Source organism: Eurypyga helias, unplaced genomic scaffold (genome assembly GCF_000690775.1).
Source record: "Eurypyga helias isolate BGI_N326 unplaced genomic scaffold, ASM69077v1 scaffold9608, whole genome shotgun sequence".
NCBI classification, from domain to species: Eukaryota; Metazoa; Chordata; class Aves; order Eurypygiformes; family Eurypygidae; genus Eurypyga; species Eurypyga helias.
The window spans coordinates 4,685-20,485 of record NW_010264954.1 but is presented as its reverse complement, the minus strand read 5'-3'; the positions used below and the strand labels follow the sequence as shown (position 1 = coordinate 20,485).

The window sequence follows — 15,801 nt, the reverse complement described above, 5'->3', positions numbered from 1 at the left end:
TATTATTGCTTTACAAACAGAAATTTCAACGCATCTGGGTAACAATAAAGTGATTCCAGACAAGTAAAGCTTAACGACACACAGACTGGATGTGAGGCAGAGAAAAGCAGAGGGGCACTGTGAGGCTAAAGCATAATATTTTGTTTTCTTTTGGCTCAGTTTTTTAATTGTTCCGATTTCTGCAACAGCAGTATAGATAATTCAAGTAGCATAATAGGATAAGTAACAAAGTTTCTATTTTTCTCTTTCATATACATACATCCATGCTCCCTGCCTCCCCAGCCCCCATGGGAGGGGAGCTTTTGCTTTATTCTCAAAGGCTACTTCCTGGACTCACCAAGCATGACCTACTGCCTCCAAACTTAATGTGCATGAGAACCCCCTTGTAGTGCTTTTCACTGACTTCACTGAGATCTGAGGGTGTTGGACAAACTGGAGAACATCAAAAGGCATAAAATACAGAATGGTCTCCTACCAAACTCGCGTTACTTTGAAAAAGCACTGGTGTTACAACCTTAAAAAAAAAAAAATCTCAGAATACATACTCTTCCCCTTTGCCTGTGGCACCAGGAGAATCTGGAAGGAGGACAGATGTACCTCACGACAGACTTCTGGTAGTATAGATGGCTTTTCTAATGAAGTTGGTAGAAACTTCCAGAGTTCCATGTATGTTACACATGTGTAACTGCCTCACAAAAAAGATGTTTTAAATTAAAAAGCTAAACCATGACATGCCATTGAAAAATAAGGTCTATCACAGTAATTGAGTTCAATTTAGTAATACACAGTATTCACAACGATTTTCACATCTTTCAAAAGAGGGCTTTAAAAATTGCAAGTGGATGAAGCTCTGCTCCTATCTTCTGTAATTACACAGCAGTAAACAACCATTAGGGCAGAACGCATTCCACTGTATATGACCTGCAGTGTTTTTCTTAGTGGTCTGTGGACTGAAAGCTAGAAAAACAGCCTATCATCAATAGGCTTAAATTCATCATTTCAAGTACATATTGTACAAAATACTTAGGGGTTCTGAAAACTGGAGTTGAAACAAAACCCCATTTCAATGAACTTAAAAGATGTTCGACTTTACTGTTTGTTGTTTTTATAAGGCACACTATAATTATTCCACCCTTTTCCCCATTTTATCATGACTAGTACTTATTTTTGTACAAACTACAAAAAAGCCTCTGGTTTTACCAGCTAGCAGCTCCCATGGAGCTGAAGCTAGATTATACTCTGCCTGAATATAGCCCCTGATATTTGCAGATTTGCTGGTCTGTTCTTTGTTTTTCTATTTTTTTGTGTTTTCTCTTTTGATAAGCAGGTCCTTGAAAAATACTAAACATGTAGAAATCAAACTCCTATTAACCACAGACCTACATGGCAGATACAACTGATGTTGCATAGTGTAAGTTTATTAATGTGACAGGCTGACTTTAAATATTTAGCTAGAACAAAAGTTGCTTTCAAAGCAGATAGGAATGTCATGCTGCGCTGTGACCTGCAGTGGCTGCAGTCCAGGCACAGAAGTGTAGTTTTGGTGGTGTAATTGTTTCATGAAGGCCAATGCTCAACTTCTTATTTTTAAGCTAGCCAAATACTTTTTGGACATGTCAAGGGCAAAAAGAGGAAGACCTGACTAGAGGTAATTACTAGTTTCATTATTACACCCAACAGACTTCAGCATTGTAGTGCAATACTATAATGTCCAAAATACAAGTTTTAGCAGAATATTGATGACAGTGGCTTAGTGTTAACTTTTTCTTCAGATACAATTAAAAAAAATTATCTTTTCTATCATGAAAAAGTTTTGCTTCTCCATAAACATTATAAAACTTCAACTACGGTATTGCAAGCCAGGACCAGTAAAGGACAAGGAGGAAAAGATGGCTTCTGGGATATAAATAAAGGCATCACTTCATATTGTCTCATTTCCATTCCTTCAATTTGTTTTGAAGGTTCTCAAGGTCTTAGGGATATTCTGATGCACAGAAAAAGAAGAAAAAAATCCACCAACCATGCAGCTTTTTACCACTTAGAATTTGCATTTTAAATTTGCATTAGACTAAAGTAGACACATGCCTAAAAGGAACAGAGAAGAGTTCTTCTCTGAGGCCAGAGAAGAGTCTTAAGCTTAGGGGCTGAGAGCATACTACAGATGCTTCGAGAGCTGGGGTTTGTTTTGCTTTAGAAGAAGAATGCTGAGGAGGAATCTTCTTGTGGTCTACAGCTACCTAAGGGGAGGGTACAGGGAAAAAGACAGACTCTTCTCATGGTGATGCTGCAAGAACAGGGATAATGGTTACGAGTTGCCATAACGGAAATTACGATTAAAAAAAAAAAAGATTTTTTTTTCCCCCACCAGAAGGATAATTAAGGACTGGAACAAGTTGCACAGAAAGGTCATGCAATCTCTGTTTCTGGAATATTAAAAGCTCAGAGAAGGCCGTGAGCAAGTTTGCTCTAATTGAGTCCACTTTAAGCATTAGTTTGGACCAGATGTCAAATTCTTTTCCAATTTAAACTATTCTGTTGATAAAATATATTAGTAATTAATGCAACTCAGCCCAAGACTATGACACAGTTGCAAAGAGGGGTTCTCCTTTTTCTCTTATGTGCCTCTCTGTGGAGAAGTTTCACTATAATGTTATTGTCCCTTGGCTGACGTAGCATGTGTCTCAGTCTCAGAGCTGCTGTCCTTTTGTTTTTCAAGGGTCAACTCAAAAGCTCAATGGAACCCGATATCTCAAATGCCTGTTACAGAAGCTGATGAAAATGACTCAAAACCAATTCCTTCCAAATAATGCATTATTCATTTGCCGTAGTCATATGAAGCGTGCAAAAGAGCAATTAAGAAAGCTTGGGCACTGACAACGCTGGAATTGTACAGCCTGAGATTCAACTACAAAATGGGTCCCAAGCAGGTTGGTAAAGTTTGTGTTTCCCTAACTACCAAGTTCTCAGTGCAAAAGCAATGAAGCATAGCTCAGGTTTCTGCACAGATGCAATGACTTTATGCCAACAATATCAGCGTGCTGTCAGCTATAGGGAAAGTGGGCTTAATTGCCCAAGAAAGAATCTGTTGAAGCGTTTACCAACAAAACTGCTACTAAGAACAGAGCTACCCCACAAGCAAAGACTAGAAGTGAAAGTGATCAATTTTTTCCTAACAAAATTCTATTATAATTTTATCTTTTTCGCCAATATGTGTTTCTGTGTGTATATATACAATATACTAATATACAAGACTTTATAATTATTTACTCTTATTATTAAAACATAGTTCCATAGTATGATGCTTTGAAGAAAGTGTACCTGAAGAACAGACTAGAAGTGCCAAGCAAGTGTTAATGTTCAATTGTTTTTAAAAGAAACAGCTAAAATAACATGAGGTGTTCCAGACCCATTTAGTAGAGCACTCGTGAAAATAACCCTGAAACAACATAACAAGTATCTGTATAATTTGGATGCAATTCTATTTGTTTTCACATTGTTCTTCAGCTAAATGACAGCAAGACATTATGGAGGAAGTAGGTCACTAACTACAGCAGTTATTTCATTTTTGTACTGAGAAAACAAAACACAATTCTGGATGTGCACAAAGGCATGGCCACATTCACAAACTGATCATTCCAAAGTATCATTATATTGGCTTGAAGCTGGAAAAAAACAGAACAAACCAGCTTATCTGACAGAAGTACCAATAACAATACAGTCTACATGTTCCAAAAATACAAGGAAAGAAAGTCTTATTTCTGCATGCTGCAGTGAACTTTACCTAACAGGTTTAGAAACCATTCTCAAATTGACTATAAATGGACAAAGGAGTTGCTCCTTTAGTAGAGAAACGAGTCATCTCTCAAGCAAGATGACAACACAAAATTGCTAAGAAATTGCAGCAAATGGTTTGTAATGCATATAGCTGGAAATCCACTGACTGATCTGAGTAATTTTCAGTCTTTTTACATCCAGTTTGTCTTACTTAATGTTAAATCACCACCAATGCATTACAGCACAGTCAGAATTCAGTGGGAATTTTGTTAAATTAGAAAACCACACCAGATTCCAATCTTGACTACTGCTGTTTATAGAAAAGACACTCATATTAATTAGTTTTAGTTCTTGATGAAAGTCATTAAGGGGTGTATGGATTAAAGACACCTCCTCGCTCTCCCTCCCCAAGAAAAGAAAGAGTCACCACTCTGTTAGTATAGGGTGCCAGCACACAGACTATTTCTGCTAAAAACTTTTAAATATGACCAAGTTCTACCATAGTTCTTATTAGATGCTGTAAGTTACATCTCCTATGAAGAATAAGAGAATCCTCTTCACTATTTTTAGTACAGTTTTCATTGCTGAATTTTGAAATACTTTTACATCCTTAGTATGTATGATGTTGCTGTAGCATACACTTTCTGCTATTTCACAAATATGCTTATAAAATTGTTTTTAAAAATAATTACAGTATGTGGTAAAGTTAATTCTCATCAGTTCAGTCTCTAAGAAATACAGAACTATTTTGTTCATATACTGTGCACAGTTGATTTAGTGACATTTGTTATTGTGAACACCTTCAAAGCAGCTAAATTTGTGGTAGTATTGCCCTAACCATGTGGCGGTATCTCCTTCTTACCATGAATACTTCCCAGCAGAATATCACCAGCTTCTGAAGAAAGAGATGAGGATTCTGCATAGAGATACTTAGTTTTCAGCAGCCCATCTTCAGTAGATATGTTGATGGATGTCCCCTGCAGCTTCTCTATATTCACACTCTAAGAGAAATAAACTTAAATAAACATAGTGGAAAACTTGTCATCACAGTTTGAAAAGGCAGAAGGCAGTAATACCATTAAGAGGCAAAACAAATGGAAAGCAGTTGTTGGTGCAAAACAGCATCAAGTTCTTAGTTAACAGCTACATGACACAAAACCAAAAAGCCTTTTCATCCAAGAGCTCTGACCAACAAGTTAATGATTCTTTATAACATTCCTATGAATTATTACACACATCATACAGGCAAAGAACCCAAACAGTCAAACAGATGAAAGAAAAACTCTATTTTTAAAACCAAAACACTTCATTTTGAAAAGTGAAAAAAGGATTAGCTTTAATAACGAAGACCTAACATTCATACAGCACTATGACACCTGAAGCACTGGTAAGCAGTTTTGTGGCACCACATACTGAAACATCTGCTGTCTTTGTAACATACAGCTATTTATTCAGATTTTTAACTGGCTCACTTTGTAGACATAGCTTTGGTGAAGGTCTGCAGAACAGCCACAGCTGCTCTTTTTTTTTTGTTCATGTTACCTTGGTTATTCAGGCCTGTACTCTTGGACTTAAGCCTCAAGCTAAACAAAGGGTTGAAAAATAAGGAGTAAGATTATTTATTTCTTCTACTTTTCAATAGAGAGAAAGGATAAGATTTGAAAAGTTACACTCCGTACATAATGTAGATTATCTATGTGAAGTAACCAGTCAGGTGACATAAGCTACACCTATCTCAACAAAACAGAAAAAAAAACCCGTGCTTGTGCAACTACCATATGAATTTAATTCTATTCTTTCTCAGTTAAACTTGAATTATGATGGAATTATGCAGTACTTCATACTTAACTCCCACTTAATTTGTTTTTATTTTGCTTATGCAGACTTTTAAGTGAATTGCACAAAGTTCTTATTACATGAAATGACATACGGCCTTTGAGATCAAACTGTGCCTTATGTCAATTTATCTTTAAATACATGTTGTCATTTTAGCATTGTCATATTGTGTTAATACAAAAAAAGAAAGTCATCTGACCCTTCGAGCGTTATATTACGTAAGAATAAGCTACGGATGAAGCAAGGTATTCTGACAAAGAGCAACTAGTGTTGCACAAGCTCCATGCTGTATTGTCTCAAGGAGTGAGCTGAAGAGGCTGGTTTAGTATGGACTATATGACAGCCCAATTATACTCTGACTTTACCAATCCATACACACTCAGCTTTACACTGTCTTTACACCTTAAAATCATAAGATTATAAAATGGACTATTGTCTTAAGACTTCTGACATGCTACAATACAAAGTAGGTCTCCAAGAACGTAGCCAGCTACGTTAACTTTCAAGAAAACCTGGTGGTCAAGCTGCTGTGCTAGAATTAGAGCTAAGTGACAGCATCTACAATCTCTGCAGGTGATGCTGCTTCGAACTATGCTACAGGATCTAAGCATCAACAGTAAACAACACCATTGATATTAAGGCATAATTTGTCAGTACTGAAAGTGACAGCAATTCAGCTTTTCCCTCTTTCAATGCTCTAACAAAACTCTAACATGCAGAGACCTTAACCATAAGTTTACCTGCATCCATCCTAGGAATGTTTCCCACAGAGCGCTCCACGAGCCCCTCACCCAGGATGGCAAAGCGTAAAACCTGCTGTGGCACACAGCCAAAGCAACAAGTGAAAGAAAAGCTGCTGGTTTAGGCTCTACAACATAAACCTGTTCTGAAGAGAGTTAAATGAGTTGCAAAGAACCTTTCCAATTTTAGCAGGGCCATCATTGCTATCATCACAACAAAAGTAGTGAGGCACACTGAAAAGGGAGGAATAAAATAAAAAATATCCGCATCATTTGGGTGCAGATAATTAACATTTGTTTCAGAATAACAAAAATTGGGTGTGGGTGTGTCAGACTGCTCAAATAGAAGACTGAAAAAGTATTCTTGATAGGAAAAACCTGAAAAAAAACCCCACCACCCCAAGCCCACAGAATTGCTTTTTATTGAGACTAAGTAAGTCTTCAATCCCAAACTCTTTAACGTTCATCAATTTTTAGCAGAACATAGATGCTTGGCTCTGCTAATTCAGCATTACAGAAAGTCCCCATGACACAGATTAGCTAATGACCCCCCAGTCAAACAAATTTGATTATTTTTGTCCATTAAACTGTCCATTTTTCTGGAACAATTCCTAGAGAGTGGAGCCTTGAGAGTTGCAGTTACTGACACTGAGCACATGCTCAAGTTCCATCAGATTCTTACCCTTTAAAGAAAAAGGGTCAGTCTATCTTCATAAATCAGACTGAGAATGTTTCTGCACCTGAACACATTTTCAAGATGGAAACTGAGATCTTGGTATGTATAAACAACTCCTTCCCCACATATTCCTCTTCATGGCCTTCCTTTATGTGCTAACCTTGCTCAAATATTTTACTAGTGTCCTCTCCATTTTCTCCTTTAAAAATATTGTGTTTCTCAAGTGCTTAGTGTCTTTTACCACATCCTTTCCATCCCCACCTCCAGGAGAGGGTTGGAAATGCTGACAGAGCCATAATTACATAAGGATGACTAGAACTGATGGAAGAAACATCTCATGTAAACACACATGGGAGATGTAAGGCTGACTGATAATTAACAGAAGTGGCCAATTAAGGACAGCGTGAGATTTCTTTTCTCAACTACACAGTTTGTAAATGAGAAGTTCAATAACATAAGCCAAAATATTGTTCCATAGCTGTAAATTCCCGTTAAAATGACTCACTTAAATATTTATAACTGTGACTTGTAGCACTATTAGACTATACAGTTGTTGTAGTAACTTATGATCAAAGAAGCATTTCAACTTAATCTGCATGAAGTTTGTTTTATTGTTTCAAAAAGTGTTGAAAAAAGATTTTTAAACAGCATTTGAAGACTGAGAGCAAAATAATTACATTTCTCATTTTTATGAACCACATTTTCATGTAGCTATAGATTAATTATTATTCTACCATCCATCTGTTTTTATCAAACACCATCAAAATGCTATTTGAAATTAACTCCATGAGCTGCACTGTTGTACAACTAGTTTAGGATAAATGACTAAGCAGCACAACCCTAAATTAAAGGCCACCACCATGCTAGTATGGCATGAACAGCATGACTTCACAGCAGTCAAAGACTTCCTAGATTGCAATATATCTCATACACTGGGAGAAAGGAAGGATTCCAGTTCTGAGATCCTCTGCAAGAAGATTGACAACACATCAAGAAAACCATCAACTACCTCTGTTCTCTTCCACTCCCTGTGGCAGCTAGTGCCTTACGATGGATCCTAGCTCCACTAACTACTAATAGTCCCAAGGGAACTGCCAATCAATTAACACTGATCGGTCCAACTGTGGCATCAGAGCATGTCAGTCAGACCTTACCTACTCTGCTTCATGCTGGGGGACCTTGCTGGAATGAAATAATGTTCATGAAGAAATAACAATCATAGAATTACAGAATCATTTAGGTTGGAAAAGACCTTTAAGATCATCAGGTCCAACTGTTAGTGCAGCACTGCCAAGTCCACCACTAAACCATGTCCCTAAGTACCACATCTACATGTCTCTTAAATACCTCCAGGGATGGTGGCTCAACCCGCTTCCCTGGACAGCCCCTTCCAACCTGACAACCATTTCAGTGAGACATTTTTCCTAATATCCAGTCTAAACCTCCCCTGGCACAACTTGAGGCCATTTCCTCTTGTCCTACTGCCTGGGAGAAGAGACCAACATCCACCTCACTACAACTGCCTCTCAGTTAGTTGTAGAGAGCAGTAAGGTCTCGCCTTAACCTCCTTTTCCAGGCTATACAACCCCCAATAACAGTCCAGCTACAGCAGACTCTGGACTCTTTTGTATATAAAAGGCAGGATAGCATCCATGACAAAAAAAATGCAGGTAATTTTATGTTGACAGTTTTTGGAAAATCCAATGGCAAGTTGCTTAGTTTACAGCAGGACATTAAGAACAGCTCACAGCTGGCTCTATATAAGTGAACATAAGATCTCAGAACTCAATCTACAAGGTGAACAGCAGTGTCAAATGACACTTCACATAGGAGATTTCAGACTTCTAGAACTTAACAGCTTGGTCTCGATTCTATCCTTGGCTAGGGAGAGCTACCTGCACTTTCTGATTCTTCCCAGTGCTGCTGCTTTTAAGAGTACCTATTGATTCTGACAGAGTACTGCATGCATCCAGGCCACTTCCAAACTCAGCTTGGCTCCACATGTTCACACAGCAATGCTTTAGACCTAATGAATCAATTGCAATGGACATTATTATTTCTAAACACTCGAGCCTAAAAAAGTGCGTGTGAGAACCACAGTATTATATATAAGGAGCCTAGGTCTACATTATTTTAAATGAGAATTAATTACGGCAAGAAACAAAACCAGAGTAGGAAGAGGTTTGTCTCACACTGCCATCTGCTGACAAAAGCAAGCTACTTCTCTATGAAACTGTGTTCCTATTCATGATTCTTCTCACTGTACCTCATAACAGGATTACGTGTAAATTTTATTTCCTCAGCTGCAAAGAAATACACAAAACCTTCTACTCTTCTGTTCACACAGCCATATAATGCTGCAAGTGTACCGCATGTACAAATATCAACCTACTAGTCGTAAGATACTAAAATAAACTCATGGGCCTATTGCAGAATCCAGGTTCCTAGGTAACAGCCAAGTCAGAAGTTTTAAGAGTGTTGTGAGGGTCTACATAATTAAAGCTGATGAGCTGTATCAGCTAGAACAACCTCTGTGCTGATGGAATGATCACAGGCTTATTACCGCTCATTATGCTGAGCCTGTTTACTAATCCAAATCATGTATAAGATAAGATAGTATAATTAGACAAATATAAGTTAAGAGTGAAATCACAATCAACCAGTGAGAGTCATTACATATTCTACAGCATATTCTTCAAAATGCAGTCATTTTGCAACAGACAAGCAGAACACTCCATTGGAAAGTTTTACTTCTTACTTACACCCTTCTCTGTTGCACGAATATCTGTATTTCCATAAAGCGTTCCAAGACCAATTACTTTGCCACCATTTGTTCGTATATCAATTTTATGGCTCTGAAAAGAAGTTTAAAAAAATCATATGGTTAGAATAATCATAATTAGAAGACAAGTTATCTTGTTTTTTCAAGCTGTACCATAATAACCACCTTGGATCACAACCTTCATTTCACTGTGAAGATTTCTTCTCACATGATTGCCAAAATGTGCTGTTTATTTCCAGTGGAGTCAAACTCAAAATAAGTCACCTTCCCTTGTTACCAGAAACACAACGGAAAGCATGATGCTGAGGAACCCTTCATTCTCAATACAGGTGGGTTTTTTTGTTTTGATTTGTTTTTTAACACTAGAAAAACATTCACTCAATATATATTAAAATGAGCAGCAGAGGAAGAAGGAAGAAACTTTACATTTCATTTATACTCCATCCAGAAACCAAGGTATGCATATACCCAGTGCTGTAGCAGATGAGAAACAAGAAAAAAATTCATTTTTAATTAAGTCCTTAATCTCGTTGCCATCTGATCAGATCTAGTTAACATCAAGGCCATGACAGATGTTAAAAGAAAAAAGAGAAAGGAAGGACAGTGGTGCAGGACTTGAACAAATCAGGCTCAGACATGGTGTGTGGTAAGGAAGCATGGCAGGTTTTCCACTGATAGGGCACAAGACACATAGAATTTCTTGTTACCACCAGCACAGTAAAGGAGTCAGAAGTAATCATTGACCAAAGAAACAAAATTCAAGGGTCTCTCCTTGGTCCCACCATCACTGCTAAGCTGATGGACTGCAATAAGAAGCAGGAGGGAAAAAAAAGAAATTAAAAAGAAGTAGCACTGCTTTCTCAATAAAGAATTTGGGAATACTTTATACTCTGAAGAAGACCTAGAAGTCATAACTGTATTTTGTAATTACCGCTGCTATCAGTAGCAACAAAATCTCAGCAGTATTAAAAAATCTCAGCAAAACAACCCTTAACAAATCTCACTGGCTACCAAAATCCATTAAAAACACTCATATAGAATACTCATCTTTTCTGTTCAGTTACTAGCATGCATAATTAAGGAAAGCAGATGTCAAATTTCTACATCTCCAGTAAAGACACCACACAGTATACCAAAAATCAGTGAGCTTCTTGAATTACAAGTTACAGAAACAACTTGTTGCAGTCTGGGGCAAGTTAAAGAGAATTAGCACTTATGAAGCCATTTTCCAGGGCTCTTGAATAATCCCCACATGACCATTTTTAAAAATTTATTTCATGTCATTGATCCACAATCTTTTGCTCTCTAAAGTAAAGAAAGGGTCTCCTTCTTTGCTAGACAATGAGGTTTGTGGAGAGCAGGAGTGAAGCAACACTAACAACTCTTCGTCCAGGGGAGGGCAGTATCACTTCAGTTTCCTCAGTAAATCACATTCCCTGAAGGAGAATCAGCTCTTGTGCATTATTACAGAATTTAGTCTATCAGATTTCCAGTAGTTTTGAAAAACCCAGAGAGTTAACAATTCCGCTTCTCACCAATAATTCTGCTTCTCTGCTCATACAGAATACAGTGCCTGAACCTACATTAGAGAAACTGAATTGGTTGCCTTTCTAGAACTTCTTCAAACCATTAGACTATATGCTGACTGTATGGCTAAGAGATACTGTAACTGGACAATTGTTTGCTCCTGCAAACACTCCATGGCCAGTAATCTTCATTCCAAACCTTTACCTCACTACTTCATAGTCAACAAAACAAGAGCAGTAACGTCTTCTGGCGTACTGTATGTTGAAGCCATCAGAATACTTCAGGTAACTATTCTGGTTAAAAACCCCAAAGCTTTATAATCTACCAAAGCTTTATTTTACCAAGTGTTTCAGCTGAAATCTGCAGTTCCTTCTTGATTCTTTAAATTTTAAATGCATTCTCGAACAAGACCATTGTCATCTGAGGCTTAAGGGAGTAAAGAAGCTCCCTGTGGCCACCAATGTATTTGTCAGCAAGCCTGAAGTCTTAAGATTGAATAAAGAAGATCATGACCACAACACACAGAGTATTTATCAGAAAAATTTCAGTCAAATATTTTGGACACATAATGTGTAACTTCTGATTGAAAATTAGCCCAAAGAGTTTGTCAAATGCACTAATATATGAGAAGTATTTAAAAAAAAAAAAAAAACAAACACAGGGAAAAAAAGCAGCATACTGCAAAGTCCTGACTGAGCAAGCAGCAGGAAATACCAGTCTGTCCTTTTTATTGAGGGGCAGGGTGGGCAGGCATCAGACATACTGCTGTCACTGGTTTTGCTGGCTTTGGCTATCAAACGTACAGCACCTGGACTTCTGACTCCACATTATTTAGTGTTATTGACTTTTGTCATAATTGTATGCAATAAATAAAGGTGAGATGCTACACACATAGTAACAGTTAAAACATCAGTGTACTTATCTCCAGAACTGGTGTTTAAGTTTTTATATGACATTCTACTGCACAATGCCTTTTAAAACACCAATGGAGTGAGGAAGGGTTCTTTGTACCTTTATTGACTGCAAGACACTAGTCCCCTTCTCCGTTTCTATTCTGCAGTTATCACATTCTATTTTCTGAATCTTCACACAGCCAGTCCCTGATGTTTTGATATCCAAATCTAGAATTGAAAGAGTTTTATTAGCAACAGAATGAGAAGAGTCATATCTATTGAACACAGTACTTGATCACTTTACATAGTAACTACATACAGTAAGGGGAGGAAAAGCCATTGTTTTGTTAATAAAGAACCTTCTTGAAAAGTTTGGTAACATACTTTCAATTGCATGACTAGACACCATCAACACTTGACACTGAAAATTCTGTAAGCCTGTTTATAGCCATGCAGCTTCAAGAGAGAATATAAAGATTCATCACAGTGACTGTAACCTCTGGCAAGGAATCAGCAGGGTGTGGTCCTTCAGTAAAGTGTTTTCTTTTTTATTTTTAACTCACTCCCAAACTCCATCTCATAGCTATCCTATTCAACAATTCTATTACCAGTTCTACTGAGACATTTGGATACCCTCAGATGGGTTTTGGGGTGGGAAGACTGTCAGGTTGCCTGAGGCCACACGTAGAGTATTAAGATTCAAGAGCACAAATACATAGGTCTTGCTTAGACCCATGCTGCTTCAACTAGCAAACAGCAGAACACAAGAACAGGTATACAAGAGTCTGCATGTGTCATTCGTCCCTGCCCTTCTGGAAGGCCTGAATTACCCCTGGCATGAAGCAGCATGTTTGCCCCTACTCCACCTTACTCTTCACAGGCTACCACAAAGAAAAAACTCACTCCCTTGGTAACAGTTTACCTATACGATCGTGAATGGAGAGTGAGCAGTCTGCGGACTCTGACTATAATTAATCACTTATATTTAATGAGCACCATAACTACTGGCAAAAGGTAAAGGCAGGAGAGGAAAAAGTGGTTTTGTTCTTCGTAGGATGAAGTTGGAAAGAGGAAAAAAAATAATTTGAACAGGACTAAAGAGCATTTGCTCCAAGACACGTAACTGAATGAGTAGAAGAGAGATAGTGAGCTTATGACTCTCTGAAGAAAAGGCAATTATCTGGGAGAGAAACCTTCATTTAAGCATCTGTGAAAAATCTGTCTTTCACCTCCACTATATGCCAAGGTGACCAGAAATATGAGAAAAATCAGAGTACGTATAACAAGTTGGACCGCAAAGACACTCCCCAAGTCAGACCCATGACACAGCAGGGGCTGAAGACCAAAACTCTCATGCTGCTGCTCAGCACAGATGCAGGAACCCTGATGACAGCAGCTTGCAGACCATGAAGGCGAGAGACGGAAAGTTCCAATTAACAACAAAAGGAAGCTTTGCCACCTGACACACTAGGAGAATCCAAGAGGCAGAGCTAAAACAGTTATCTTTGGTGCAAGTCTGCTACCTTATTGCCACCGTAAGCTAAGAGGTTACATTTAGTGAAGGATGCAGCCTGTGGCTGCAGGCAATTCCCTAAGAAAGCAGGCTAGAAGCTGTGGACTGGATAAACAGCTTCTTCAGAAAGCTGTTTTATTTGCAGCTTATACTTTTTAGCCTCTTCATTGAAGGCTTCCAAGTAAAAAATATTGTGAGCAGGATTTTAATGCAACTACATTCCTTAAATAAACTCTAAGATAGGCTTTGAAGCATGTAAAAACACAAAACATAGCAAACTGAACTGGTGACTATCATCAGAGGCTTGAGGGCAACGACCACGAGGTTTTATGTTGGTAAAGCCCAGACAGTACCACTCAGATATTTTTATTCTGGCGATATCTGAGCTATTTCAATTTGATCAATGCTGATCTACAGGTTCTAAAGTTGAGACAAAACTCTTCCATAATGTTTTACTTCTCAGGGAGTAGTTGGATTGTTTAAACACAGTTCCCAGAGACATAAATAGAGGCACTCTCCAAACATCAACACTTGAAACAGCATGTGCCCGCACAGCACAAAGCTGGAGAGTTCAAAATGCAAGCAGTATTATTTTTGAAATGCAAGCTGTCTTGCTCAAAACTGCTCAATTCACCCACTGCAAAACTGCACAGTCCTTGGGAGGATCTATGTGCAAGACCTGCTATTTTGCTTTCTGAGAAAAAGAGAGGTCCAAAAGCCACTTTGCTTGTGCAAATCTTTGAATTCAGGCAGCTTGATGCCTTATTGCCTCTGTCAAAAGGGGAGGCAAAAAGGCTTAAGAGCAGCCAGTTTAGCCATGAAACCCACTTAAGAGTAACATTAAGAACTGCTGATCCTGCAGGGTATATTTTAGCCGTAATTTGAAAGGCAGATGATTAGTGTAATTCTAGCTGCACCAAAGATGGGTGCCAAAAGAGGACACGCGAGTCTTGGGATTGATAAGCATGCTATTAAGAAACTCCAGGGATTCCTGGACACACATTGTGCCCTGATCCCCTACAGAGTCAGAGCTTTGCTAGCCTTAATATAGCAAAAATGAGTGGACAAGGAATGGAGCCCCTCTGCCTCACAAACAAGTGTCCTGAAACAAGGATAAATGACTCCAAAGAGGCAGACTAAAAGCTGGATAATACTGCTAAGAGAATTTCAACAAGCAAGGAGGAACAGGATACAATCTGTTTCAGTGCCAAAGTTCCAAAAATAAATAGCTTGATTCCTCCTTTTTGCAAAGATGAGTGCCGAAGCCAACTTCAGCCACACAAACCTCAAAGAATGCATCAAAATCTTTGAGGTGTCAAAAGACTTGCATTGGAAATAAAGGTACATAGGGAAAAAAAAAAAGACATTTGGTATCAAAATGTAAGTAGGGTTACTCCAGAAATACCACCTTAAGCTATATTTGAAATAGACTGGAAAATTACTTAAAGGGAATCAGCAGCACTGGACTACTGGAAGTACTTCATGATGATCCACTTCTCTGCTCATATAGGAAGCTTACCAGTAAGTGAGCATGCACATAAAATAATTCAGTCCAGGGAAACCATTTATTGAGTGCATCAGATTACAGCGTTTGCCACTCCGTGGCTGTAAATCGTCCATGCTTAGGAGCAGGCACTGATGTAAGACTCCTAAGACTGAGCAGACTCTTCAGCGAACTGATTGGCAGAGCCCCATGGGATGAAGCCCTGGAAGGAAGAGAAGGCCAAGAAAGGTGGCGAGTATTCAAGGATCTTATCCTCCAAGCTCAGGAGCGATGCATCCCAATGAAGAGGAAGTTGGGCAGAAGTGCCAGGAGGCATGTGTGGGTGAACAAGCAGCTCCTGGACGACGTGAGGCGCAAAAAGGAAGCCTACAGAGGCTAGAAGCAGGGACAGGGAGGGAAGTTGTCCGAGAAGTCAGGCATTAGGTTAGGAAAGCCAAAGCCCTGACAGAATTAAACCTGGCCAGGGACATCAAGGGCAACAGGAAGGGCTTCTAAGGTACATAGGTGATAAAAGGAAGATGAGGGAAAACATAGGCCTTCTGTGGAAGGAAACAGG

At 38.6% G+C, this 15,801-nt stretch overlaps 1 protein-coding gene across 1 annotated transcript in view; it reads right to left on the bottom strand.

Moving 5' to 3' along the window:
• Positions 1 to 15,361, bottom strand: part of FAM185A (family with sequence similarity 185, member A) — a 32,747-nt gene extending 17,386 nt beyond the window's left edge. Inside the window, exons 1-4 of the mRNA XM_010156553.1 lie at positions 15,328 to 15,361; positions 12,347 to 12,456; positions 9,789 to 9,881; positions 4,637 to 4,775 (exon numbers count right to left, since the gene is read on the bottom strand). Of these exons, the coding sequence (XP_010154855.1) occupies positions 4,637 to 4,775; positions 9,789 to 9,881; positions 12,347 to 12,456; positions 15,328 to 15,361 (376 nt within the window). The remainder of the gene's footprint in view (positions 1 to 4,636; positions 4,776 to 9,788; positions 9,882 to 12,346; positions 12,457 to 15,327) is intronic.
• Between the last annotated feature and the right edge of the window lie 440 nt (positions 15,362 to 15,801).